Here is a 27,666-nt window from a genome sequence, read left to right on the forward strand (position 1 = left end):
GTGGCGGAAGAGCACAGAAAGGTTAACCCAGGGCATTCGTCACCAACAGAACGCCGTCCAAGATTCATCCAACTTGATTTCCCTTTCTCTTCGCCAGAGCAGCGGATCCGAGTCCTTCAGAGCTGCCGTATGTCGTCCCTCTTTTCATCGTTCGCATCTACTCCTGCCGTCGCTATCCATTCTCATTGAGCTGGCTGGACTTCAGGCGTGTCAGAGATGGCTGCCGCAGTCGCGCCAAATGCGCCCATGAATGGCGCCCCTCAACCGGCGACACCGCAACCCTCGCGAGAAAATGAACAGCCTCTGCCTCCCATTCCCACGGCGGAGGGTGCAGGAGAACAATTGGATCCAGCGGCCAGAGACAGAGTGCAACATGTCCTCTCTTCAGATGTAAGCACGAGCTCGAGTTCCCGTGACGGCCCTCTGCTGACCGGCCTCCTAGATTGGCATGAGCACATTGCTTCAACGATTGAAACAAAGCATTGGCTCCACCAAAGTACCGTCTCCCTTTGCCTTGCTACCTATGCGGCCTGCTGATCGTGGATAGGACTTTGCGGCATTCCTGAAAGAAAGAGCGGTTCTAGAAGAGAAACACGCACAGGGCATGAAGAGACTGAGTCGGAGCACGCACGAGTCGATAGGAAGACCTGACAGCAGACAAGGGACTTTCGCTCAAAACTTCAAGGAGATGACCAGCATTCACGAGCGAATGGCCGAGCATGCCCTGCAATATGTCGTGACCCTGTACGCCATGTCGGAGGAACTGCACGAGCTGGCGACCAATTCCGAAAGGGCGCGGAAACATTGGAAGCAGACTGGCATGAACGCCGAAAAACGGGTGCAAGAGGCAGAAGCTGCCATGGAGAAGGCCAAATACCGATACAACTCATTGGCGGAACAGTACGACCGCGCCAGGACCGGGGAACGGCAGCCTGGCAAGTTTAGCTTAAAAAGATCCGCTGCCCAGCTAGAGGAAGAGCTACAACACAAACTCGAGGCCGCCGATGTTGATTATTCCGCCAAGGTTGAGGCTGCCCAAAATCTGCGAAACGAGTTGCTGAGCACCTCGAGACCGCAAACGGTGCATGCGCTCTCGGAACTCATCAGGGAGACCGATGCGGGACTGAGTCTGCATGTGCAGAAATTCGCCGATCTCAGTGAGAAGCTGCTGGTGGGCTTTGGACTATGCATTGCGCCCGTCAAAGGGCCGTCACCGATCCCCGGTCAAGGCACTAAGAGTCTGCGAGAACTGGCCTCGGGCGTCAATAACGAGAAGGACTTGGCCGACTTCGTGCTTGGGTTTAGCAATAAAGCCCCAATGAGACCTAACGAGATCAGGTATGAACAACATCCCTCGCTCTCGCCCAAACAACAGCAGCCTGGCTTCACCGATCAGTATTACAATCAAGATCCTTATGCTCCAACTCAGGGGAGGCAAGTATCGGGAGTCACTCCTTACCCTGGCGAGCAGTATTATGATGATGGCTCTCAGTCCCAGTATTATCAGGGAAATCAGACGCCTGGACAAGTCCCTCAGCAGCAGCAACAACAACAACCACCGCAGCAACAGCAGCAGCAGCAGATGGGTGCGCCCCAGGGTGCTCAAGGCCCTGTTCAAAGGCCACCGGGTCCTGGACAACCTCTCCAGAATAATCCCGCTGCTGGCACTCAGCCGCCCGTCGGTCAGGCTCCCGGGGCAGCGCCGGGTCATGTCCGGACCGTGTCTCAGGGGCAGCCGCCTCCCAGTCAGCAACAAATGAACCAACAGCAGCAGGCTCCAGGAATGCAGCAAAACGGCCAACCAGGCCAAATGGGCCCGCAAGGTCAAGGTGCGCCGCCTCAGCAAGGGATGGGCCGAGGACAACCACCCCAGGGCATGGGACGGGGTCAACCCCCGCAAGGCATGGGTCGTGGGCAAGCACCACCAGGGGCAGTAGGACGGGGTCAGCCACCTCAGGGTGGATCTGGTCCGGGCGCCGCACCACCAGGCGCCATGGGACGCGGTCAACCACCTCAGGGAGCACCTGGCCCAGGCCAACCACCACAAGGGGCAATGGGCCGAGGACAACCGCCTCAAGGAGCACCAGGTCCAGGTCAACCACCACAAGGGGCAATGGGAAGAGGCCAAGCGCCGCCAAACGGTGCTGGCCGGGGCCAGCCACCTCAAGGCGCCATGGGACGCGGACAACCTCCCCCGAACGGAATGGGACGGGGAGCACCACCAGGAGCAGCCGGCCGCGGTCAACCACCACCAGGAGCCATGGGCCGAGGACAGCCGCCGCAAAATGGCGGTCCTGCTCCAGCCGGCGCGCAACAACCTGGTCCTCCTCAGGGAGCCGGTCGTGGAGCCGCTGGCCCAGGACCAAACGGACCTCAGAACGGTGCACCTCGCCCCGCTCCTGCCGGTGGCGTCAACGTCCTGCCCTCAAGAGCCCAAGTAGCTCCAAGACCAGGCCCTCCCATTCGACCGGTTTTCGGAGTGTCCTTGGACGAGCTCTTCCAACGAGAAGGATCCGCCGTGCCAACCATTGTCATGCAGTGCACTAAAGCCGTCGAGATATTTGGGTTGGACGTCGAAGGCATCTACAGGACTTCTGGACCGACGAACTGGATTATGGAGTTACGACAGCAATTCGATCACGGTAAGATGACCGATCTCTAGTGGGTGAAGTATAAGACTGACCTCTGTTTAGATGCCAACGCAGTCGACCTCCGCAACCCGGCGGCTTTCCACGAGGATATCGCTTCTGTGACCACACTGCTCAAGCATTTCCTTCGTGACCTTCCAGATCCGTTGCTCACGGCAGCACAGTACCGAGATTTCATTCAAGCCGCGAAGATAGAGGACGAGATTGTGCGCAGAGACTCAATCCATGCCCTGGTCAATGCTCTGCCTGATCCCAACTATGCGACTCTCCGAATCTTGGCGATTCATTTGCACAAAGTCGCACAGCACAGCGCCAGGAACAAGATGACCAACAGCAATCTCGCCATCGTGTTCGCTCCGACACTGATGGGGCAGCAAGGCGGCGTGAATGGGAATGGAGCCGGAGGGGCAGACATCGCCGACGCGGGATGGCAGGCGAAGGTCGTGGAGACGATCCTCAACAACACCTTCCAGATCTTTGATGACGACGAGACCGCGTAGTTGGAGCCCGTCTTCATGGACTTGTGGTACGCCTGAGTGTCGGCTCACAACCATCTCTACAGCAATCGATGGTGTGGGATGCACCTGGAGGGTCTGCCGCCTGGGTTGAGTGAAAATGACTCCTGCTGGAAGTGGGTAACGGTTTGATGTGGTTTTATGCGGATGCCAAAGGTTGCGGCTTGCCTTCTCTCAGCTCCCTGGACGTGTCTACAGCCACTGTCCTCCCGCAGTTGATCTCTTCCAGCGACGCAACTCGGCCAACCTTCGCTGGCAGCTTATTCAGATATGGCGGACCTTTGGACGCTAAGTCAAAGACAGGCTGTCCTTGAGACAGCCGTCACTGAACTGGGACGTACCGTCTTCCACTGGTACCAACCACAGGGAGACATTGATTTTAGCTTGCGGGTTTTTCCATGATGGATTACGGAAACACCGCCCGTTACAAACAAGAATTTGCTGGGATGACCACAAGGGATCTTCTGATGGTCGAAGTCACCCTCGGCCAGAGCAAACTCTGAAGCTGGTGACTACTGGTGATTCTTATCGCACTCACACGGATGCGAAGAATGAATTAGCCCCGAAGCAAGACGGTTGGAAGTGTATCTTCAGGGAAAATGATCAGGAGTGGGCTTCATCACAAAGGATTTCACGGCAGGAATGTGAGAGGATGATTTATGACATGTCTCGCGGGTTACACACAGATAATCCATAATCTTGTTGCAAAAAGCCAGGGCCGTCTCGAGTATTTTATGTGGTAGAGAGTATTAAATGCGTCGTAGCCGGAATTTCGCCTGTGACGATGATGATTTATTTCCCCTCTTTACGCCTCACCGACCTCGTCGTTATTAAGCCTCACTAACCACACTTCCTACTTCCTTACACCTTTTCCCCCATTACGTCGTCGCATTCTGGATTATTACTGTCGGCATTCTACCTTCTGACTGCGCTGTGTACGTTTGTACGTGGGTACTAGCTTTGCACTTGCCATGTTCTGCATGCTCTCACAAGCATGTAGTAAGTAGCTATGGACACACCTCCGAGACGCGGGTCGGAGAACGAGTCGCCTGTTGTCGCGACTGCTGTCCTCGACACGGCGGATGTCCAAGTCCCGACGCCCCCGAAACCGGCGTACCCTCCATCACTGGCGGACTGGGCGGACTACAAGTCTCTGATTCAAAAGCTCTATGTCGACGACGGGCGTAATCTCCTGGACGTCCAGAGGATTCTCCGCCAGAAATACCACTTCAGGGCCTCGTACGGGAACACTATTTTCTGTGGTGGTTTTGTGTCCCCCTGCTCCCGCTGACCTCTCGTCCATGTAGGTGCCGGTCATACAAGAACAAGCTCAGATCGTGGGGGATCCGCAAATACTATCGGGCGGGCATTCCACTTTCGAATCCGCCTGGCATCCTGTTTGATCCCGACACGGCTCTGGTCTCGACCTTCAGCAGCGATTTTACCGCCTCGCCGAACAAAACCGAAGATGACGGTCGGTCCACCACGAGTTCTTCATCGGCGCGGCCGGGCGGTTTGCCACGGGAGAGACTCACCCCGCCGGACGATCTTGATCCGGAGGGTCTAGGACTGCGATCAGGCGGACAGCAGGAGCTGGCCAGGCGACTCCGCGGTGTCCCAAGTCCCGCGCCCGGCTTCCTGATCAAGGACGAGCTCAACGACACGGTCGAATCAATCGTGCTAGCCACCCACGCCTTTGTCAAGTCCTTTGTGGCAGTCCCGGCTCCGCTCAGCCCGGGCGACACCCTCGGTTCACAAAGTAAACCATTTCGGCGCCGGAAAAACTACATCTGGAATCAGTTCCAGCACGGCCTGAATCTCCTGGAGCAAGGGGAGGTCTCGAACGCCTTTGCCGACTTCCAACGGGGCTGTGACATGGCTGAGGAGTATCTACTGCGTCCCACCAACCTCACCCTCGTGAGTCTGATGATGGTCATGGGCAACCGCCGCTGGGAACGCTATCAGCACGTGTGGCAGTCCGTGCTGCGCTTCATGTCCTCCATGTCCACGACGGCGCTGGGCAGTCAGCACCCGTTGACCCACATCGTGAGCAGACTCGTGGACTGGGACGTGATGCGTGGCGTCGCGCAGCCCTCCATAACCGTCATCTTTGACCTGAACCGACGGGAGCTCGGCCCGGCGCACCCCGACGTCCTTATGCTGCAGCAGAGCCTGTCGGTCGAGCTGATGCGCCAGGGCGAGTTCGAGCGGAGCGAGGCCCTGATCCGAGAAGCCTGTTGCGCGAGCCGCGAGGTTCACGGCCCGTTCAGCCTGGCGACGCGCAACTGTCTGCGCCGCCTGGGCAATCTGTACTGCGAGCAGAATCGGTGGGACGACGCGGAGTGCGTGTTCGAGAGCATCCTCGTGCTGGACTCCGCGTCCAACGCCTACCGCGGCCCCGTCGACCAAAGCAGCATCTTCACGTGCCAGAACCTGTCGCTGGCCAACCACCGCAGCGGCGATCAGGCCAAGAGCCTCTACTGGGCTGAGCAGGAGCTGGATCTGGCCCTCAAGATCTACGGGGCTGAGGACGAGTACACGGTCGACTGTGTGAAGAGGAAGGCCGCGCGACTGAACGGCGAGCCTGCAGAGAAGTGGTTCTCGTGGCTCGAGGTCAGTTGAGAGATTAAGCTGCACTTCTGATCGCAGGGTGCTGGTCTCCGAATCAATCATCACCATTCGTTCAAAGGTGGAGGACTACAAGCATTTTCAGATTCATCAAATTGGAGCAATCCGCTCTCGAGGCATCAAAACACCTGGAACCACTCGTCCCATCCCGTGCGGCGAACAGCCCACCATTACAATCAACCTGGTCAACAACTATCACTCCCTGCAATTCCTTTTCCGCAGACTATGACTCCGGAGACTGTCACGACAATTTAAAACCACCCGGCACGAATGTCTGGAAGACGCCATCCGGATCATACTGCCGGCTTGCCTGCTTCAGTCTTGCGACGTTCGCCGCCCCATAACTCTGCAAGGGACTTTGTGTCGGATCCGCGTAGTTGAGGTACTGGAACCGGTGCAGCTGACCCCTCACCGCGGCGAGGGCGTCGATTTGTGCACCGGCCGACCGCGCGGTCTGATAGACGAGGCTGTTGGCCGAGCTATTCGGCCACAGCGCCGAGATGAGGAGGATATATCCGTTCCCATCGGCGGGCGACGTGCCAAGTGAGTTTCCTCCCTTGGTGGCGGCGTACGACGAAATGATTGTCGGAAAGGGCTCGAAGGCGACACTCCACACCACGCCGCCGGGGACGGTGAAGTTGTAGAGGCTGGTGTTAAGAATGTCAAATGACTGGGACATCAGCGAGGCCGAGGCGGCATACGTGCCTGTCCAGAAGAGCCAGTTCCTGGATTTTGACCTGTTAGCGCCTGGCTCCTGAAAATAGGGAGGGGGGGTGGTTTTGGTTTACAAAGGCGGCGTCGCGCTTTCGTTCGCAAACGTGGATAGATTCGTCAATTCCGTCGTGTCTGACAGGTGAGGAATGGCTTTCAGCGGGCGAAACGCTGGCGGATCAGGGTTTGGTGCTGTGTACACCGCCGAGTTGCTCAGCGTCCAGGCTTTGCTCGTGGCGTTGAACAAGAGGCCCATGACGAGGGAGACGTTGGTGTCAAAGGGCGAGGCGGTGGTCAAGTTGGTGAAGGCGCCGAAGACGCTGTCCCGCTCGACGATGTCGTAACTCAGTGTCGTGACCGAGACGTCGCCCTGCGGGAAGGTGGCCAGGTCGAAGCGCGTCACGACGGCGAAATTGTTGCCGCCACCCTTCAGGGCGCGGAAGAGCAGCGGATGCGAGGTGGCGTTGGCGTCGACGACGGCCCCCGATGCGAGCACGGCTTCGAAATTGACCACGTTGTCGCACACCCAGCCCACGCGGGCCGTGAAGTGCGAGATGCCGCCGCCCAGCGTCAGCCCACCGACACCCACAGCGCCGTTGCGCCCGCCCGCGACGCTGAGGTTGAATTGGTCAAGGTACGCGTAGACGGAGAGCCAGGAGGCACCCGCGCCCACGGACACAACGCTGCGGTCGGGGCTGAGGGACACGTTCGCGAGGCTGGTTATGTCGAGCGTGACGCCGCCGGCGATGTTGGCGAAGCCCGCGGCGGGCGCGTGGGTCTGGCCGCGGATGGCGAACGCGCACTCGCCGTCCGACAGGATGGAGACGGCCGTCGACACGGACTGCGCCGACATCGGGCTGACGATGCAGGTCGGGATCAGCGACGATTCTTGGATCGACCAGTACGACGACTGGGCCGCGATGTAGACCGTGCTGTTGGGAAAGGACACCTGGGACGCACCAAGGGAGGACAGGAGCTGGCTGCACTATGACGTTTACACAGCTGTTTCAGTACGAAGTGTTCAGAATTTCCGGACGCCATGGAAAGAATAAATGAATATCTACACGAGGTAGGGAGAAGGGATACATACGCACGAGGCTGCGGCCGAGGAGAGGAGCGCCATTGCACCCACTCAGTTCCTCCCTCCTCTCCTTCTCCGATTCGTCTGTCTGTCTGTCTGTCTGCCTATCTGCCACTCTAACAGGCTCGCTCAGAGTTCTCGGAAGGTCGGTCGAGGCTGACTGGTTGACCGCGGCTGGCTAGCTAGCTAGCTAACAGACAAGTAGGAGACACGGCAATGTTCGCAAGACACGCAGATCGGCAGATACAGTAAGTCGTAGGCAGGCGAGAAGCCACCCAGGCAGGACTCACTGAGTGCCTCAGTATATAATAATATATATCGAGGAGAAGACGTCTCGCCCATCTTTGCGTCGATGTGCCCCCTCTCCTGCACCTACCTCTTTCTCCTCAGTAGTAGGGCAGGTCAGCTAGCTCAACTCTGACCTCACGCGAAAAGGTAACCCACCTTCCATCCATCCGTCCATCCATCATCAATCAATCAATCAATTAATCAATTGATCGATCAATCATGCTTGCGGAGGTTCGATTCGGTTGTGTGCTGGGGTAGGTGGTCGGCGGTCGGTGGTCGGGGCCCAGTAGGTAAAATACCTACTTACTCCACCGACCGGTCTACGGGGCCCCCATTGCCTCGTTGCGGCGCAAAGGGCAAGCCTTGCATCGGCTGAGTGGCATTACACGGACACAGTGATTACTCGGTAGGCAGGCCAATAACCAAATTACCTTGGAACTTGATACGGCATTGGGCCAGGGCTGGGCTGGGCCCCCGTGGGGGGACCATGGATGTACATTCATACAGTATGTCTTCGCCGCCGCCCCCGGGCCGGGGGGAGAAGAGACATTGCATTGATTCTTAGGTATGCTGGACACAAAGAGAGAGAGGGGGGAAGGGAGGAGGGGAGGAGGCGTGGTCAGTTGCCTACCGATACCTAATAGTTTAGTCATTGCACGCCCAAGCAGGCAGGCCGATAGATCTGGTATGCATATGCACTCTCTGGAAGATTTGGTTTGTTCGAAGTCACATCATCTGGGGGGTGTTCAGAAAGGTAACGACAGCCAAGCCTAGGTACGGTAGGTAGGGAGGGAGCCCCCGCCAACCACGTCATTCACCATGATTTTTCTTTCTTTCGCCACCTCCCGAATGTACCTCTCTTTATTCCTCCCATGTTTGAAAGAAAAAAGACAAAAAAAAGAAGACACTCCGCGTGGGACTCGAACACACAGCTATAGACACGTCTGTTAGATTTTTACTCTGCTGACCAGCGCGGTGATGGAGGGAATGAACGTACCCTCCAGATTTCCATCAGTATAGAAGTCTGGCGCGCTACCATTGCGCCAGCGGAGCGACAATGATTTTACTCTTGGACAGAGAATAAATTTCACCCGCTGGAAACGGACGAATTTTCCAGACATTCTGGGTGTCGTGATATATATATCTGCATTTTCCTGAGCATGTGATTGTGGGTACGACTGTACGGGTGAGAATGTGACTGGTTCGTGGGAAGTGCGCTGCCGAGGTGCGTACATATCGAGATCTGTGGTGACTGGCGAGTGGGTTCACTGACTGACTGGCAGACAGACTTGTCATGCTGGGACGCCTTCAGCCCCCTCGTTCATTCCTGCTGGATAGTTATCTTACTTGGATGGTCCTTAGGATTCTGTAGAATTTATCGTGTTCCCCTATCAAGGTATATCTACTTTGATGCCCTGGGATAGCCCTCGAAAGCCTCCCTTCACTTTCACTACCAGAGGGATGGATGATTTTCTCTCTATCACCCATGAACGCGTTCGCGACAAAGAGCAGAGACCCAGCAAAATCTGCAGGAGCAAAATTTCAACTTCGCCTTGATAGAATACTCATCTCATCGTTCTCATGTGATCTGAGGTGACGGGGCATCTTCTGAAGCTCCTTTGATCGCCAGCATCCAGGTCTATGGACTTATCAAAACTTTTTCTTGAATTCTCTTCACGTCACGGGTATCCCGTGCCCATATTTGAGATACCAGTATTGCACACTGGTGTGAGCGGGACAAAATCCTCCTTCATCCGAAGATCCGGGAATGAGCGACCTGGTCATAAACATCGTGTCGAGGGAAGAAGGAATCAATCTAATATCCACCTCTGCTTCGTCACCCGCTCCCTTTCCTTTCTGCCCACACTCTCCTTTCTCCACGCAATGTCAATGTCCAACGACCTCTCCTGACCTTGCTTCTTCAGGTAAGTCACCTCGCCGGCAAGGCTGTCCCCAGCGCTGAACTCATCGACGGGGTCCTTGACCAAGAAAATCCCCTGTTGCCAATGCGTCGCTTCAGAATGAGGCCCGGTCGAGAAGGACACCACGCCTTTCGCCTTGGCTTCAGCAGCTGTCATCCCGGGAGGGACACTCTCGGACCGCGACGTGTTGAAGAAGATGTCGAACCAGACGACAAAGCCCTCCAGCAGCTTGAATCCATCTCGCCATGTCGTTCTGAAAGGTTTGGTGAAGGTCAAGTCGTCCACTGTGGTCTGGTGCAAGTCCAGTTCCAGGAATGCAACGCTCTCGCCGGCCAATTCCTTCTCGTCTGCCACCCGCACCAGGGCTTCTTCGTGCGCCTTCTCTAGCATCGCCGTCATGTCGAAACCATACACGTCGCGCCAAAAGTCAATGTGGGAGGCCTTCAGGTCCGAGTCGGCAAGTGGAGCGATTCGCAGCGTCGCGTGGGAAGGCACCATTAAGCCATCCGCGGCGAGATATTTGTCTCGCGCGTAGATGACCGAGTCGAGCATAGACTCATACAGGAGACAATATCCCATCCACTCGCTGACGATCACATCGACCTTGGGGACCGGTAGAGTGACCTCCTCAATCTTGCCCCTGACGCACTTCACAATGTCCTGCAGGCCATTGGTGAACACATTTTCGCGAGCCTTGTCGATGATGCCCGAGTTGTCCACCGCAATGACGAGCTTGGCGCCGGCTTTTGCACAGAACATGGACAATATGCCCGTGCCACAACCGACGTCCAGGACCACTTTGTCTTTGAAGAGATGCTTGTGATCGTAGATAAAGTCACGGTAGGAGTCGGTCCGTATGCGATCCTTGATCATCGATTCGTGGATCGCATTGTACGAGTAGGACTGGAAATAATCTTTGTCGAATTGCTCAGCCTGGCTCCTGCCTCGGTTTCCTGCATCCACTGCTGCACCATTAAGAGTGGCACTCGAAACTTGTGGAGGATCCGCCTGTCCGAAGCGATCCAGCATGGCGTTCTGTACTTGCTCCCGATAGGCGAAGAATTGACTCTGTAGAGTTGCCAGTTGCTCTCGGAGTTGTTCGACTTCGGAAAGCGGAGCGGGATTCACGCTCTCTTCGAAGACATCGTCCAGACTGTACAACAGCGCATCATCTTCCAGGACAGGCTTGAGATACTTTTCGTCATCGAACAGAGCTTTCGAAGAGACGTCGGGCAGCGAATTGCCAGCCTTGACCTCCGATCGGATGTAATTGACCAGCCGGACGAGTCCTAGGTAGTCAAGATCTAATCAAACAGCAGTGTCAGCACAATCCTGTCCCGTGAGAAATCTTCAATATTCACCAAATTCTTGCCTTAATTTCCAGATATCCAAGCCACGCGAGTCTCGGCAGTGGGCCAGCATACTCTGCGCAGAGGGAAACGTGGTCGCATCGAGCAAAGAGACGACAGTCATGGGCTCCTCATCTTGCTCTATGTCTTCCCAGCCTTCATCATTGGTTGTGTCGAGAGGATCCGACAGCGACGACGAGTCACTTGCGCCGTCCATATGAGGCTCGGTCGAGGTGGCCATCCTGTCCGACGAGACTCAGAAGGCTGCAGCACTGCCTGACTGGGGGGAAGGACGTTCAGCTTCCTTATTTTGAGGCGATTTCACACATAAGATAGATGGTGGATGGGTGGTGGTGGCCCAACTAAATCGGAAGACATGAGAAATGAAAGTGAAATTTCGAATGACGCCAAGAAAAGGGACATGTTTGTGTGTGACGCGTCATTTGAAGATACAATTGTCTCTCGCTCTCTATCCCTCCGCTTCATCCTCACTCTGTACGCCTTCCATAGCGTTGCTTTGATGTTCATTCGCAATCTAACCTAGCTCAATCGACCCTATAACACGGTAGCAGCTGCCCCTCCCCTCATTCTCTAAGATCTGGAGCTTTGAATCCAGTTTTCCACTTCTGCTTTAAAATCAGGCTCGTAAAGCCACTGCAGGTCAAAATCCTTCTGCACCACCTCATCCGCCAGACCAGCGGGACGCGTACCTTTAGGCATCCTCCTCAGGTCGATCTGCTTGTTCAGTTCCAAGATCTTGTTGACCCTGTCTTGACGGAAGCCCTGCCAGAATGTCAAAGCCTGCTCGAAATTGACGCCCTGGTTCTTGACGGCCGCCAGGAGAAGGGAGAACATGTACACATCCTCAAATGCTTGATTGATGCCCTGCCCGGCACTGGGGGGAATTGCATGGGCGGCATCTCCGAGGATCACGACCCTGCGCTTCTGAGACGCCCACCTGTCCAGATGGGGGATGACATAGAAGGGCCACACGTTGATTTTGTCGTGCGGAATCTTTGAGGTGGCGGTCACGGCAACCTCGCCAAATGCTTCGGCATCTTCCTGCAAGAATTTGACCAGGCCTTCCTTATCCGCAAGGAATTTGTCCCATCCTTCGCGGTCGAGCTCGTCGATCCGTTTCTGCTTTCCGAAGAACATTTCCGAGGCGTCAGGTTTCTGAGGCGCAATGACGAACGCACCCTTCCCTTCGGCGGTGATGGTCAAGGGCTGGTCAATCTTTCCATAGGGGTAGGTGACTTGGCTCGCCGGGACAGCTGAGGTGATGCCTGCCATCCCAATGAACTTTGGTTCCACATCGGGATACAGGTATTTGCGGACCGATGAATGGATGCCGTCAGCTCCCACGAGGAAAGAAGCGGTGGATTGTGCGCCGTCGGTCGATTCCCACACAATGTGGTCCTCGGTCTCCTCAACGACGCGAGCGTACTTTCGACCAAATACCACTGGTATACCCAGTGATTTGATCTTGGACAGGATGACGTCGATGAGCTCGTAGCGGTAGCATCGATTGGCCTGGTAACCGTATTTCTCCTTGCCGCCAAACTCGTAGGTCTCGATGAGTTCACCGTCGACTTTGACCACCTTGAGCATTTCAAAATTATAGCCTCGTCCACGGACGTCTTGGTACAAGTCCAAGGCATCCAAGACTTTGAGGGCGTTGGGAGAGAGCATGACCGCCCCGCCGATGTTGAGAGGTGCCGGCCTGGACTCGTATATCGTGGCTTTGATGCCTTGCTTGTGTAGAGCCAGGGCCAGAGTGAGGCCGGCCAGGCCGGCGCCGATGATGGCCACTTCAGGAGTCGACATTGTGGGGGTTGTTGGAGGATTTATGTTGAATTTCTGGTAGTTCGACAGCCGGCTCTATTTGCTGTTCAGTTTCTAGGGAACTATGGAACGGATCTCACAGGCAAGTTCGTCCCCTCTATATACCATTGGAGGCTCGCGTATAACAAGCCTTTCGTCAGGCCCCCCGGACTTTCTTCGTCCGAGAAACCATTCATACTTCTACGGCACCGAGCAAGGAGCAGCCCATACAGAGGTCCCTCTTGAATGTCCCGCGTAGCTTTACAGCGAGGATAACTCGGTGCTAGAGTGATCGACATCTCCGCTCGCTCGCTCCTACGAGGCACTACCCGCGAACCAACCAACCGGCAATAGGTGTTCAGTGATGCACAGCATGCATGGCCTGCGTGGCGTGTTCAGTCTTTGTCATCGACCCTGCTGCGCCGTCGTCCGGATGAGGCCGCATGCAGGGCACAAAAACAAGCAACGAGGATGTGCCTGGTTTGCAAGCTTAGTTGCGAACGTGCGAGTCTGAGGCAGCTTGCAAGCAGCGAATCCCCTGCCCCGGTGACACGGGGCGGGGCAGTTGCGCATTGGTGCCAAAGCATATCGTACACTTTTCTTGTTCGGGGAAGAGAGACTTAACGGCTACGGAGATGGAGGCGGAGACGAATGTATATGGGTTGCAACGGCAAAAGACGCACTTGAGGTGAAGGGTTCGATCTTCTTTGTCCGCAGGTAAGTAGCTTAACAAGCAAGCAAGCAAGCCAAGAAGTATACCCAAGGGCAGTCTGCACTCTCGGATTTCCGGAATGCAGACACCATCTGAGCGCGTTGGGACCAGGCACGGCGGAGAATGTCAAATTTGCCCATGTGGCCTCTCAGGCATACGACATAGCGAAGACGCTCGCCGCCGCAGCTAGTGGGCTGGCTGTGTTTTGCTTCGAAAGACCGCCTGGAACAGGTCAACGCACGGGGAGAGGGATTATTGAACGGGATAAAGCCGAGAGCGAACACGCGAAGCCCCAAATCCCTCGGCCGAGCCTGCATATCTATACGAGAAAACTTTATATCGGCGTTCGTCTCGCGAAGGCTTGGAATAACTCTGTCCATGAGCTGGACCGAGCCAGGCGAAGTGAGAAAGAAGGACATGCATGCAGGCATGCATGTCAATAATCAGAGAAGAAGGAAAAGGGGGAATGTCATGGACCAGTCCTCTAAACTGCAAGAGAAAGAAATAGATGTGAGATAGAAGAGGAACAGGAAGAGAGGGGGAAAAGGGAGAAAGGGGGAGAGAAGAGCATTCCAGCAATCTCGAATCTCGGGTAGGAGTTCCCTCGAGGTAGGCAGGGAACTGGGACCGCAGGTGGAAGCTCCTCGTCACTCCGAAGACTTGTGTTAAAACATCCGGGATCTCTCAGAGAAAAAATATGGGATTTGAATCTCGCTAGGCTGCAGTGGACTGGACTGGACTGGACTGAGTCGAGGCTGGCGAGCGAGCTATACAGTAAGGTGACCCCAAACATCCCATGCCATCCCGTCCCGACCTTAATGGTCTGGTCTAGGATCACTTGATCAGTTGGCCTTTACTTCAACCCCAGACCCGTCCTCTAACCCCCCGGCCTAGCGGTCTCGGATCCAAGCACAGAACAAATTAGCCCATCTCACCCACCGGGCCGTGCGTCTCCATCTTCAACGTCTTGAACAGGTCGTGCCGCGCCCACCAGCTTCGCAGGCGCTTGCCGAAGATGTACACCGGGATAGCCAGGAGGGAGAGGAAGATCGAGGTGCCGCCGAACACGTACATGATCTGTTCGGGCCCGTGGTCTGCGACCCAGTTGTTGGCGTAGTTGGAGAGGCCGTAGAACATGAAGTTCTGCAGTGGTGAATTGGGGTTAGTAACACGGTGAAAAGAAGGAGAATGGGGAGAAAAAGGAAGGATGGACGGAGGAGCCAAAACGCACCTTGAACAGCATGTTCATGACAAAGATCTCATTGCTCTGTTCTCGGAACGAGTCCAGGCCATACGAGAGCGTCGCAAAGATACCGATCAACACGCCCACCATCATGACGCCCTGCAGGAACGCGCACAGCACGGCGGCAGAGCCCACCGCGAGAGTATAGCCGAACAGGAACATTCCGAGGCCACAGGCGACTCCGGCGGGGGCCATGAAGACAAGACGGAACTCGGGCTCGCTAGATGGTGGCAGACTCGTCAGTTTCTGTCCTGTTCTGGTTCTTTTTCGGACTCGAATCTCAAGCCGGGACGGAAGGATGTTAAAGGTCCACTCACTAGACTCCCTTGTTCTTCTGACCCAGCCATTTGATCACATAGTCGCTCGTGACGCCGGTGATGATCGACCCGATCAATCCGCCGATGAAGGGACCGAATCCGACGTAACCGATCTGAGAGGCATTGAAATTCCAGGGCGGACCGGAGAAGATGCCGGACAAGATGATCGCGGAACCGACATACCTGAGGAGCGGTTAGGGATTTGTTTAGGGCGGCGGGTGTCTTGTCGCAAACTTACCAGCTGTTGAGCACGCCAGAGGCGATGATGGCATAGCAGGCGGCCGGGTTGAGAAGCGTCAAGAACGGGCCGAGGAGGAATTTCAGGACGTTGTCGTGCGAGTAGACCCCGGTCCAGACGGCTAGCTCCTGCACGAACGTCTTCTTCTTGGGAATGTCGGTGCGTTCGCCCTGGCCCGGCTCGCCCACCATTTCCTTGTGCGTGGCCTCGATGACGGCCAGGTCCTGGAGCTTCTCGTCCACGGCGGTGTCGGTGTTGTAGCGCGTGTCGCGGATGTAGGTCGTCTCGGGGCAGAAGAGGAACATGAGCACGAACTGCACGACCAGGAAGATCTGGAACATGTGGAACAGCCACAGCCAGCCCAGCTTTTGGAAGACCTGACCGCAGATGACCGACGCCAGGCTGGAGGCCGAGTTGAGGATGAAGTTGATGATCGAGATGCGTAGCCCGCGCTGGTGCACAAAGTACATGTCGCCGACGGTGGCCACGATGAGGGATTCAAAGGCGGAGGTCGAAAATCCTTGAACGATGCGGGCGGCGAGGAGATATTTGTACGAGATCTTGGCCTCGCCGATGGCGGTGCCGACAATGTCGAAGAGCGTCGAGACGAGGAAGACGGGTCTTTTGCCGTATTTGCGACTGAAGGCGGAGACTGGACGAGACGCACCCGTGGGTTAGTGGACGTTCAACCACTGATACCAGGAGGGAGAACTGGGGTCGAGAGAACACATACCGAATGGGCCAATACATCCTGCAGCCAAGAGGTTATATCCAGAGACCAAGACGACAGTCGTGATATTCGTGTTCAGATCTTGGGCCATTTCGAAGTACGACGCGTTGAGGAAAGGTCCCTAACACAGGAGAATCAGAAACAGTCGCTTTACAGCCACACATCGTCCGCTGCCTGCTTACATTGGTGCCGGCATTCAGCATCGACCCGAAGCAGAGGATGGCGATGATGATTTCTTTTTTCCACAGTGACCAGTTCAAGGGACTGTACACGTACTCGTTAGCCTGCGCCCTGGATCCAAACCAACCATGGACGATATTCCTGGCGAACGAGGCTTCTTCTCTACGATTCACGGCGCAACTTACTCGTTGGGGTCTTCGCTGGGCTGAGGCGACAGCACGATATGGGCATCGCGGCCTCTGCCGTGCTTGAGCCCCGACGTGACGGCTTCTGAGTGGGCGGCTTCATCGTTCAGCAGGACCGTTCCCGGGACGTGGTCCAGCTTCTTGTCTGTAGACCGACTTGTCAATATGGGTGGGTGACGAGGGACGAGAGTATTGATCGGGGTTGGTGATCCTTACCTTCTTGGACTCCAAGACCCATTTTGGCAGGGCTTCCACAACCAAAAGAGGGTGCACCACTTTGATTGTTTTGTTTTTGTTTTGCTCTCCGAGGTCTGCGTACAGTCGAAGACACCGGGGCTGATTTTTTCAAAGGAAAGAGAAACAGGAACAGAAAGACGGCGATGTAGTGGCCTGACCGGTCTACTTATCCACAAAGCCAGCAGGGCCCCCTCATCAAGTTGGTACAAAATTCATTCGACCTCGTGCATGAGGAGGATGCCAGACCAGCAGCCTCGGAAGCTTCGTTCGCGTGGGCCTGGTCCGTGATGCAGGTCTTTTTCTCCAATGATCTCGCCCCATGGGGCAGGGGAAAGGCGGTCGACGGAATTGCCCCAGTTCCGCCCAGAGTTCGCCCAGTCCTGCAGGAAGTCGTCCCAGAAGATGGTTCTCCACCTGGAGACACGCCCCAGAACGGCTGTACCAATCATGGCCGTCGTGGGGTGTGCAGAAAATACAACTGCCGTTGCTCAGCCTTTCTCCCTTATAGAATAGCTGGGCTTCAAGCGACCTGCCGGGGCCCCTGGCGGGTCTATCGGGCTCATGATGACTGTCCCCCTTGGCAGCGGTGTTTGGTGCCCTTTTCCGGCGTCAGCTAGTGAGAGAGTAGTAATTTGAGAAGCTCCCGTGATGACTGTGACTAGTAACTCCTGAGAGATCGTTGAGGCAGGTGGTCGAGGATCTGCATCTGCCGAGGGGAGGGAGGCACTTTGACTGGGAGAGAGAGCGGCCATCCGGGCTCTTACCACCAGGCTTGTTTAGTTGGGCTGGGCCCCCCTAATTTTGGGTTCTTATGAAGCATGATTCAAAGATGCAAATGCCGATGATTCTTATGACACGAGAGTTTGCGAAGGTTTTGAGGGAGTCATTATTGGTTGATGGATCGGGAAATTGTAGGTGCTACTGGAAGGAGGAGAAGAACGACCAGCCACCGCCACAGTTCCAGGTCCAAGTCCAGGTCCAGGTCCCGTTACTGTCCATCTGATACAGCAAGGACCGGCGTGTGGGGGGTTTGGGATCCGGGGAGGAGGAGGAGGAGTACTCGACAGGTGTCCATGTGGGCAGCCGAGTAGAGAGAGCTCTTCTCTTCCCACACAGCCACTCACAACAATAGACTTATGTACAGTATACACCTCTTGGAGATTTCGATGGATGAATGATGATAGCTGCCATGCCCATGTCCATATCCATTGCCGTCGTCATTCCTCCCACTCGTTACGGTGTTACCCCGAACTTTGGGAACTCCTTAATAATGCATCTCTGGGGCAGCAGCCTAGTGGCCTCGCATCTCACCTCCCTAGCGCCTATTGTTATACGCCGTACATGGTTCGACACGTGTGGGTGGTTAGGTGGGAGAGGGCACAAAAAAAAGGCGAGAGAAGGCCGTGAACCGTCTACGCGAACTAGCACCCCGGTGGGGATTCTCCCCGAGGCACTTCACTGGCGACCATCGATCAAACAGCGAATCATGCCATGTGTACTCGGTACCGAGTACGAATCTAAGGAAAGGGGAGGACCAACAGTAGTCTGCGAGGCTCTCTCTCTCTCTTTAGCGACCACGAGAGTTGCCAAACACAGATAGATACAAACACAAACAAGCAACCAACCACCAGCAACACTACCACAACAAGACAAGACAAGACAGATTATCACACCAAGCCAAACCTTGCCCTCCATAGTAGGTATTACAGTAGGTACTATTCTCGGCTTTCTCAAACCTCACCCCCATCTTTCCCTGCAGTGGCTGCGCCAAGTTTTTCAGCCCTTCAGGGTTCTTTATCCGAAAGGGCGGCAGCCAGGCCATCTCATCTCTTACTTTCCCTGCCAGCGCCAACACCCCGGCCGGCAGTTCATCATTATCCATCATCAGCATCATCATCATCATCGCAAGCAGCTGCCCATCCTCATCTGCCCATCTACGCCACACCACATACGCCTGATTTAGTATATAACCCAAAACATAGCATGTTAGCGAGACCCTGCGCCGGTCCGGTACTCACACAAGTACCGAGATAGAGAAGCTCGATTCAAGCATGGGCATGGGCATGGGCTGATACACTAGCCCACGTTTTTCTTAGTTCCCCCCTGTCTTGGTGTGTTCATTATCATCTACAGCATTATGCTCGGTTGATCGTCGGAGGGAAATTGTGTACTACTATTACTACCACTCGGTCAGTACATATGTAGATGCACAGTCAGAGAAGAACAAAAAGGAAACAACATAAACATTTCCGCGCGGATCCGTGCTCCTCCATGGTCCGGTTCGAGTTCGCTTGACAGCGTATCATCTTTTTTTCATGGAGGACGAGGCCTGTGTGGTGGAAATCTATCACTGCCGACAATCTAGACTTACACACTTCGGATGTGCGGAGCCCAGTCTTCCGTGCTCATTCGTCGTTCGTTGTTGCATATGTATGTAGTCTCGAGGACGGTAGATGCCATGAGGCTGAACAGTGGACACAACCCGAGATACGAAGTAAAGTACGAGGTACTACTTGGTACTCCCCTCCAGTAGCAGTTGCCTGCTTTCCTCCCTGAGAAACCCCTGTCATTAATGATTACACCTTGCCCGTTCTGGTCCAAGTATTCCGAGAAAGCGTGTGAATATCTCCGTAGCCCGACTCTACCAAACCCCGACCGTGCTCGAGCCAGATGCCCACCTTTGGCTTTCACACGAGAAGCAAGACCTTTCCGGGATGCCAGTCAGTCCTGACAGTTATCGTTCTTTGTACAAAAGCTCCCTATCTCTTTTGGTGGCCTTCGCAGCGAGATCCAGCGCTACCTCTATCGATTCTATTGCCATGAATACCGTAAGCTGGCTCGCTGACAATCTCCCATGATAGTAGCTCAGGCCGTGCTGGAAAATAGCGGACACAGGAGTGCATAAAATTGCTTTGGCGGCATGGAAAGTAGGTCGACTTTTCAGGGACAGGACGTCGGCCCGCCTTCATCTCTGCCGACTTGTTCCATTGCTCGTCTGAGCTTGGGTTTCGTGTGAGATCGTGAATATCTTCCTCACAGCAGCAAGGAGAGAAGGAACTCGGTTCAAAGCTGCGCAGTTTCCTTGACACCGTGCTGCAAAGCCCCAGTCTCGAGATAAACCCGCTGCCGATCCCAGTCTAAGCGATCCACCATCGCCACCCAGCACGTAGCGCGACATAGATCATCCATCCTTCGTGCGAGCCACCATCAGCAAGCTGCATACCAGTTCAACTGCTAGGGTGGTCTCATCGGAATGCTACCATCGATAACAACTTGATCCCGAATATCACCATCCAGCCGGAAGTTCGCTGGAATATCAACGTGGATGTCGCTGTTGTCGTCGGCAGACATCCCCAGATTCCTCAGCAATCCACCAGCACTTTCCATGCACATATTAGCGGGCGGATTGGTAAAGAGGGGTCAATGGTCAGGCGACGTCGGCGATAAAGGAACATGTCGAGCACAAAAAGTTGGCTTGGATTATCCTTTCGCCACTCTGAGCCGTGGAGGATCACTGGTGAGTCGTTTTTTCTTCGCTGGCCGGGCAGGTAGCATGGAGGTCCGAGGTGTGTCTCGACGACCCTCTGCGGCAGATGTTGGGTCGCCACTCCCTTGCGGTCTCACAGGGATTCCCCCCTTGTTCGTTCCCCGGCCGTCATCGCTCTGCTGGCCCGTTTCGGTTATCGGAACCCTCAGGGTCTGGGCCCTGCCTGCGGGATCGAGGTCCTGCATCTCGTCGTACCCGGGAATGGTCCTCTGCCAGATGGCGCCTTTGGGACCAAGGTCTTGCATCTGACCATGTGTCAGGCTTGTCGGGCGCGGTCCATGTTGAACCTTGGGCTCAGACGCTTCACCTAATGGTATCAGTGCTTTAATGTTCTGCAGCGCGTCTCCTTTGTCATCAGATGACGGATTAGATCCTCCAAGACCGTGGTGCGAAGGTCTTGGTTCGGTTGGGTTTCTTGACAGTCTAGAGTCGGCTGCGAAAAGACTTTCCCAGGCCGGTGCAGGTCTCGGTGGTTTTGACCTGAAGGGGTTGGTATGTGAACGCTCTGGCATGGTCAAATCTGATTGTCGCTTCCCTTTAGATGGCCCAGCTAATACGGACTCAGATGGTTCAGGCTCTATCTTCCAAGAACTGGGCAGTGCCGACATGGGCCTTTCGTGCCAGTACGTTCTGCACTTTGCACAATAAGGCTTCACGCGATCCGCAAGGGCAAGTTTGTCCAGCCGGGGATCTTCACAGGAGCAGCAGCTGACCATGTTCGAGCACCCGATCCTTCTCAAATGGCCGCATCTCCTGATATTCCAGAAAGGGGGGAACCCGCCGGCTGGCTGGGATCTCCAATGTTTTCTACAATTGAAACAATACTGTGACAAACGTTGGTCGAGAGACAATGGGTCGCTTCGTGTGTCTGTGCAGGAACAGCAATCAATCCTTCCCACACAACCTGTTCGCCGAAGGTGCAAACAAGGAGCTATTTTCCACTCCGGCGGAAGGTTGTTTACATCAGTCCGCGTCCAGTATTCAACGCATGCAGGACAGTAATTCTGGACGCGTTTCTCGAGCTTGAAGCGCTGGGGTCGCCCGTCATTGCACTTGCAACATTTCCCGTAATTCGTACAGAATAGCTTGTGTTCGCATGCCGGTTGAGTGTATGATATGCTGACGGGAAGAGGAGTGTACGGTGCTGGTTGTGGTCGTGGCCGTGGTTGCGATCGCGGTCGCGATCGACAGCAGGATCTACAGCAGCAGCACAAGAGTAGAAGGCCGCCCAAACTGATTGCAACTATGACAACAATCGACAGTGCGAAAGAGAGGTGGAACACACTGAACGATGGTTTATCATCTGAGCTAGCTTTGCTCGTGGAACTCGGCGTTGTTGTTGCCAAGGATGACTGAACAAGCATTGCTATCCCAGTGGCAGTGATCTGGAAAGTCGTGGTTGCAGTGGCAGGAGGTGTGAAGACAGTGATACCGATCTGACTCGTTGTTGCGTAGGCATAGGTTGAGGATCCTGCATAGTCGTATTCAGTGATCTCTCCATATGCGATCTTCAGCATTGTCTCGCCAGCAGGCTCGACCGATCGCGCACAGACGTAAGCGCCCCCAACGTCCGAGCCAGACCCTTCAAAGCCCTTGGGGCAGCAAATGGCGAGAGTGTCATTCTCCGAGTTGAAGCTGGTAGTAGCAACGGCCGTGGTGTATCCCACTGGACATCCAATGGCAGGAGAATATGTAAATCCATTCACCAGTTCGCTTGATGGCGGGAAGCACTCTGACGAGACTTGTGAGGAGCTCGTGGTCCAGTAACCCCAATTGGTGTACGCGCCCCAGTTTGCGATTAAGTCGTTCTCGTTGTACGTCCAGCACCAGGGCGGACTGCATGAGCCTGCTTGCAGAATAGGAAGCTGGGTTGTGCATGAGGCCGGCGGCGTCCAGAAAGTTGTTAGAGGTGCCTGGGTAGTAATTGATTGCTGCGTGGTGGTCATGGTTCTGAGGCCGGCAGGATCCCTGGTGTCTGTTCAGTTGCCATTCACTGTTGCTGCTGTAACCTTGGTCAGAGAGATTTTTGTCATCCAACGACGATGGCTGTCTCTCTCTCTCCATTCTTGGCTGATGCAAGCTGTTCGGTCAATATCTCCATCGGACAGTTGACGGCGGAGTTATCGAGCAGCGCCAAGGTGGCACAGCCCTCTACAAACGAGCTTTGCGTCAGTGAGGATATCAGCACGAAATTGGAAGCCTGGCTGAACCCCGATTAGCACCCATAATCCCAGTTTAACGAAGAGCATCCGTCCAGAATCTTCGAAATTCAACGTTCGTAAACCATATTGGCAATGTGACGAAAAGGGATCAGGAGATTGAGGCACAAGCCACCTCTTTTCCGTCAGAGGCAAAAGGAGACGAGCAGCACTTCTCCAAGACCAAATTTGGGTGACGCTGCAAGGATAAGGAGTGCTATCCCTGAGGCGTCTCGAAATCTGCCTCGCAAGAAGAATGGGACTGTTAGCAAGCAAGGGGGCCTAGAAACGGCGCTTCAATCAATTGTGCGAATCAAGCTGCAGGGCGTCATCAACAGGCTGACCCCAACTGGGCTCCGTTATCACGGTTTCCGGTAGAGCTGGGACTGCGTGTGTCCATTTTGGGATCGCGAGACCTGCACCTCGTATTCATAGATTCGAGAGGTCTGGGCAAACCGCCACAAGCTCAGCCTGATGGGCGGGCAATGATGGACGAATGCCAGCGCATGACATGCTAGACATCGGAACATGGGCTCAGGAGGGGCATGTGCCCATGCTGAGCTCTTAAAGGTACAATGTCATATACGTAGCCGTAGGACGACAGGTTGCGGGTGGTTAGCCATGAACTGGTCAGTGAAGAAAAGTTTGGGACTTTGATGAGTCCCATGCCAAGACAATATGTCTCCGCCGTGTTTCTTGGCGTGTTTGTCTGGACACAGGGGGCGGAGCGTCACTCCCTTTGCCTCTATCAAGCCTAACCAAGCCTCCTGTCTAGTGTCTTACAGAACAAGAGTCTAGGTCTCAGAGGCGCAGACTACCACCAGGATCAAGTCGTTTCCAAGAAGGAGCTCGAGAAAAAAAAAAGGGTCATTATGATGCCTATTCAACCTCGATCCACCAAGCAGAACGAAACCACCAATACCAAGGCGACTCTATTGTCTCAATCATTATAGCTCACTTCGACGTTGCCATACTCTTTGCCATCAAAGAAGAAGCTCCAACGGATGTTTCCCCCCTGGAACTTGGCTTCCAGCTTGAATTCAGCCATCCAGTACTCCTCGCCTTTGATTCCGTTGCTCAGCTTCATAAATTTGTACTCTGGGACCACGCTGAGGTCGGCGAGGACCTTGCAGATGCTGTGTGCACCTATGGCTGTTAGTGACATCGCTTCTATAGCGGACAAGGCCTCTTACTTGGGTCGGCGAAGCGACGAGGTGCCACGTCCTCGTCACAACCGACAAGGACGGCTCCAAAAGTCCTGTTGTCGTCTTTCTTGAACTTGCAGCATGCCTCGATGGAAGCGACCTTTGGAAGTGCTTCGGGAAGTCGTTCACCTCGTTCGATGAGCCAGGTCATTTGCCCCCTGGCATATTTCCTGCCGCTAAACTCATCAATATACGCGTCACTCGGGTCGTGCACTCCTGGGATAAACGGAGTACTCGTATAGGTTCCGTAGTGCCTGCGAGCGAGTCGAACAGCGATGAGACCGCTCTGTGGGCCTTCGAGGCCTCTACATACTGCTCCTCGCACGATGGCCGACCAGCTGGAAACGTGTTAGCATGTACTGGGCTCTTCGGACGGGCTAGTTTTGGAAGACGCACGGGAACTGAGGCTGCCGGGTCACCATGCTTCTCTCGGTGGCGTATTCGGTGATCTTGCGGAAGAGATATTCGTTCTTTCCAAACCCACCAACCACCAAGATCATCTACAGCTGCATTCAGACTTTGATACGATACTGGCCTGGAGGGATACACTCACCTTTGGTTTCGTACCGTGTTTCTTCATGACAGCGTCGACTTGTCCATCAACAAGTTCCAGGATGCGGTTGACGCAAGGGTTGAATACTGTTGCCATTTGAGCACTGCCAATTGTTAGCTCGACCTTGTTTTCCTCACATCATCGAGGACAGGGATCGTACTTGGTCATGGTGAGCACTCTGCCGTCGATTCTTTTGGCGGCATCATCGTCGATGCCGCATTCTCTCGGAAGGGTGATTTCAATGTCATCTTCTTCTCCGCTGAAGTGGTGTTTCAGGGTCTCAAACGCGTTCATCATCTGGCTGCCATGTCTCTTCTTGAAGACCGGGATCGCGTTGTATGCTTCTGTCCCGATCCACGTCTCCAGCCAGGAAAGGAATTCCTTGTCGACGTAGGTGGCACCGCACTTGTCGCCGCTGCCAACAGCTGCTTCTTCAATGCGGAAAGTTGGGCTGATCTGGGTGATTTTGTACGAAATCAAATCAACCGTGCCACCCCCGGCATCGCACATGACGAAGTAGTCGCCGACGCGGACATCGTCTTTGTTAGCACCTTCAGTCATGCCTTTCAAGGTATAGACGGCAGCAGCCTCGGGCTCCGTCACGAGAGAAATGCTGGTCGCGTTGAACCCGGCTTTGGCCACCGCTTTGAGCGTCAGATCCTTTGCACGCTCCGACCAGACCGCGGGTACTGTGGCGACCAATTCCTTCTGGAGCGACGCAAGAAGCGTTTCGCCGTATTGTTTTGCAAGTCCTTCATAAAAGCTCTTGCGCAACTCGGTCAAGTAGTCGGCGACAATATCCACCGGGGCTTTCCCGGGGTAGTCTGGAGGCCCATCCTCCTCATCCGAATCGTCAGAATCGGAATCGTCAAGGTTGAGCCCGTCCATCTGAGAGCTGAGGAAGGCAAGAAGGAGCTTTAGCTGCTTGGACTTCTTCAGCCGCTCGTCGAGTTTGAGCTTCATAAGAGCATGGACTTTGCCTTTGGTGGTGGGCCGGATTTTGTAACCCCATTCAATCTCGTGCTTGGGAGGAACTCCATAGCAGATCCTGGAAGGGACCTTTTCGTTGGTTCCATTGCCTATACCGGGCCAAGATGTGTACAGCTGGATGGCATTGGCATTGTTTGCTGCAGAGCTGCTGTCGCTGTAGGCTATGCTACTGTACAGTTGTCAGTCGGGACTCAGAAGTTACTCGCATCACCGGCGATGGCAAACCTGTAAGTGGTTCCGAAGTCGAGAGCAATAACAAGCCGCTTTGGATTCATATCGATAGCAGGTCTGCCGGAGCTGGATTTGGAGTATGGGTTCAGAGTCGAATCCATCCCTGTGTCAGGCTGATAGGCTCATTCTTGTATTTTCATCCTCCGCCTGTCCCAGCTAGTTAGACCTCCTCAGGGGAAGAGGCTTTGCTCACTACTGCGCCTTGCTTCCTCAGCTTCCACCGAATTAGCCTTGCCAACGGTGAAACGCCTTGTCCAATGTGGCTCCAGCCTCCAAGAAGCCATGGATCTTGGCAAAGTGTGATAGTGATGGTGGTGGGAACGCAATTGGAAGCGGCGTTGAAATAGTTCCATCGGATACGAGGTGCTGTAAGGCTGTGCCATGCCCTTGATTTGGTATCCCCTTCCCCTGCGTCTTCCTCTTCTTCATAATTCCTCATCCGAGCGCTCCAAAAAAAAGAGAGGACAGCAGAGCAACATGGGATCCAAAAGAGCCCACCATCGGCCGCGAAACAGGCCCTCACAACGAACCGTCACGGATAGAGTGACAGAGGTATTCTCAATGCAGAATTCATGTGTGAGATCCGTCTGACATTAACAGGGAGTCCAAGCATCATCTGAAATGCCAGAGGATGATATGAATGGCGGCACCACCCCAGAGGGAGAATGCCGTTGCGAGAGCAGAGCGAATGACCTCCGTGCAGGCGGCGAGGGCAACGACTTGTCCTTGGTTTCCGATCACGAGATTGAAGAAGCCAGGGCTCAATTTGGGACCTCCGAATTCGAGACCATCATCCGTGAGCAGGATTGGAGGGTTCAGGAGTATATCTTGTGCCTTCGGCATCAGCTGAATCATGTGATGCACAGTTTGAAGCAACAACAGAAGGCAGACGAGAAAAGCAAGGAGTCCTATGAGCTCCAGCAGCTCAAGATTGCTTTCGAGAAGCTCCAAACAGAGGCATTGAGCTCAGTAGAGAGTGTCCAGGCATCATCGGACGACGAGATCACCAGAGCGTTTGAGAAGCTTCAGACCAGAGTCTACCCCTTGGTCAGCCTCCTCTGCAAGTTGAACACCGGATTGTCGAGGGAGGAATGGCAGGTCAAGTCTTCGGAGGCTGTCGCTCGCGGATCCGTCGACTTTAGAACGAAGATACCGGACACCAAAGACAAGGATGAACAAAAGCTGCTGCTGAAGAATGTCGTATGGTGTTTCTTGCACGAAGCTCTGTTACGTGAACCCCTTCGCAGCTTTGCCGATCCGTTGGCCCCGGCGATGAATGAAGGATACTGGCGTTTGTTTCCCGATCCACGTAAGATCAAACTTTCAATGTTGGATTGGATGAAGATCACTGACATGAAGTGGCAGACCAACAATCGGAGTCGGGCAAGTGGAGACACATAACTGCGACGAGGCTCGCACTGTCAATCGACAACGAATCCGACAGAAAGTTGGCAGAGCAGCTGCTCAACGATTTCGAGGACCTGGTGAAAGACCTGGGCATTGATGTCGAGGGTGCCGAGTTCCAGAAGAAAGCCAAAGCGATGCTGGAGGTTGGGATCACGTTTGCCCGCCTTATTGCGAAACAGCCCGCCATCTTCGAGCTGGAGTTTCCCCGGGCAGATAGCGGCCGCTTGGAAAAGGCCGAAGACGACGAGCTCATGTCGTGCTTGGACAACGAGACCGAGACCGAGATTGCAGGAACCGTATGGCTCGTCAGCGAACCAGCCCTGATCAAGTGGGGAACAGGCACCGGGCATCAGCTGGAAACGTGCATGTGCCTGGTCAAGGCTAAAGTGGAACTGATGTGAGGATCCGCCCAAGATAGGCGAGCTCGCACGCCCAGTTCACGGTACATGGGAGGAATGAATTCAGTCTTTTTAGTGTCGAGGATAAATTCCCAGATTTGCAACACACGACGCATACTCAGAGCTCGCCGGAAGGGAGCTGCCGGTATATTAAGCGAAAGCTAAGTTCGGTCGCCAGCATCGCCGGAGTAACCCTAACCCATGGTTGCTGGTACGCGTCCGAGTAATGGATTTTGCTTCTCGGAACTATCCCGACGACGAGGTAGCCGAGCCTTCAGGCCATATATATGCGGCTGGTCGATGTCTATTCCCACCCTCCTCCGAATAGC

The 27,666-nt window shown here is 54.8% G+C and overlaps 9 protein-coding genes across 9 annotated transcripts; 3 read left to right on the top strand and 6 right to left on the bottom strand.

Annotated features, from left to right (window-relative positions):
• Positions 1-216: 216 nt before the first annotated feature.
• AYL99_06507 (hypothetical protein) lies at positions 217-3,148 on the top strand (the record flags this gene model as incomplete). The annotated part of the gene is made up of 4 exons (XM_018838016.1): positions 217-390; positions 443-496; positions 548-2,642; positions 2,694-3,148. The coding sequence occupies 4 exons, from the start codon at positions 217-219 to the stop codon at positions 3,146-3,148; spliced, it is 2,778 nt and encodes a 925-aa protein (XP_018692576.1).
• A 1,024-nt stretch (positions 3,149-4,172) lies between these two features.
• AYL99_06508 (hypothetical protein) lies at positions 4,173-5,785 on the top strand (the record flags this gene model as incomplete). Its single annotated transcript, XM_018838017.1, has 2 exons — positions 4,173-4,402; positions 4,471-5,785. 2 exons carry the CDS (start codon positions 4,173-4,175, stop codon positions 5,783-5,785), a joined length of 1,545 nt encoding a protein of 514 aa, XP_018692577.1.
• A 247-nt stretch (positions 5,786-6,032) lies between these two features.
• On the bottom strand, positions 6,033-7,625 carry AYL99_06509 (hypothetical protein; the record flags this gene model as incomplete). The annotated part of the gene is made up of 3 exons (XM_018838018.1): positions 6,033-6,516; positions 6,580-7,487; positions 7,593-7,625. The coding sequence occupies 3 exons, from the start codon at positions 7,623-7,625 to the stop codon at positions 6,033-6,035; spliced, it is 1,425 nt and encodes a 474-aa protein (XP_018692578.1).
• Positions 7,626-9,682: 2,057 nt separating this feature from the next.
• On the bottom strand, positions 9,683-11,383 carry AYL99_06510 (hypothetical protein; the record flags this gene model as incomplete). The annotated part of the gene is made up of 2 exons (XM_018838019.1): positions 9,683-11,097; positions 11,155-11,383. The coding sequence occupies 2 exons, from the start codon at positions 11,381-11,383 to the stop codon at positions 9,683-9,685; spliced, it is 1,644 nt and encodes a 547-aa protein (XP_018692579.1).
• A 350-nt stretch (positions 11,384-11,733) lies between these two features.
• Positions 11,734-12,969, bottom strand: AYL99_06511 (hypothetical protein; the record flags this gene model as incomplete). Its single annotated transcript, XM_018838020.1, has 1 exon — positions 11,734-12,969. The coding sequence occupies one exon, from the start codon at positions 12,967-12,969 to the stop codon at positions 11,734-11,736; it is 1,236 nt and encodes a 411-aa protein (XP_018692580.1).
• A 1,630-nt stretch (positions 12,970-14,599) lies between these two features.
• Positions 14,600-16,809, bottom strand: AYL99_06512 (hypothetical protein; the record flags this gene model as incomplete). Its single annotated transcript, XM_018838021.1, has 8 exons — positions 14,600-14,821; positions 14,910-15,141; positions 15,239-15,421; positions 15,477-16,128; positions 16,210-16,327; positions 16,389-16,470; positions 16,572-16,716; positions 16,788-16,809. The coding sequence occupies 8 exons, from the start codon at positions 16,807-16,809 to the stop codon at positions 14,600-14,602; spliced, it is 1,656 nt and encodes a 551-aa protein (XP_018692581.1).
• Positions 16,810-20,288: 3,479 nt separating this feature from the next.
• AYL99_06513 (hypothetical protein) lies at positions 20,289-22,301 on the bottom strand (the record flags this gene model as incomplete). Its single annotated transcript, XM_018838022.1, has 2 exons — positions 20,289-20,662; positions 21,641-22,301. 2 exons carry the CDS (start codon positions 22,299-22,301, stop codon positions 20,289-20,291), a joined length of 1,035 nt encoding a protein of 344 aa, XP_018692582.1.
• Positions 22,302-23,493: 1,192 nt separating this feature from the next.
• On the bottom strand, positions 23,494-25,633 carry AYL99_06514 (hypothetical protein; the record flags this gene model as incomplete). The annotated part of the gene is made up of 6 exons (XM_018838023.1): positions 23,494-23,699; positions 23,747-24,096; positions 24,155-24,258; positions 24,312-24,414; positions 24,472-25,470; positions 25,527-25,633. The coding sequence occupies 6 exons, from the start codon at positions 25,631-25,633 to the stop codon at positions 23,494-23,496; spliced, it is 1,869 nt and encodes a 622-aa protein (XP_018692583.1).
• A 376-nt stretch (positions 25,634-26,009) lies between these two features.
• On the top strand, positions 26,010-27,340 carry AYL99_06515 (hypothetical protein; the record flags this gene model as incomplete). Its single annotated transcript, XM_018838024.1, has 3 exons — positions 26,010-26,084; positions 26,133-26,841; positions 26,898-27,340. 3 exons carry the CDS (start codon positions 26,010-26,012, stop codon positions 27,338-27,340), a joined length of 1,227 nt encoding a protein of 408 aa, XP_018692584.1.
• Between the last annotated feature and the right edge of the window lie 326 nt (positions 27,341-27,666).

Source organism: Fonsecaea erecta (genome assembly GCF_001651985.1).
Source record: "Fonsecaea erecta strain CBS 125763 chromosome Unknown Scaff5, whole genome shotgun sequence".
Lineage (NCBI taxonomy): Eukaryota > Fungi > Ascomycota > Eurotiomycetes > Chaetothyriales > Herpotrichiellaceae > Fonsecaea > Fonsecaea erecta.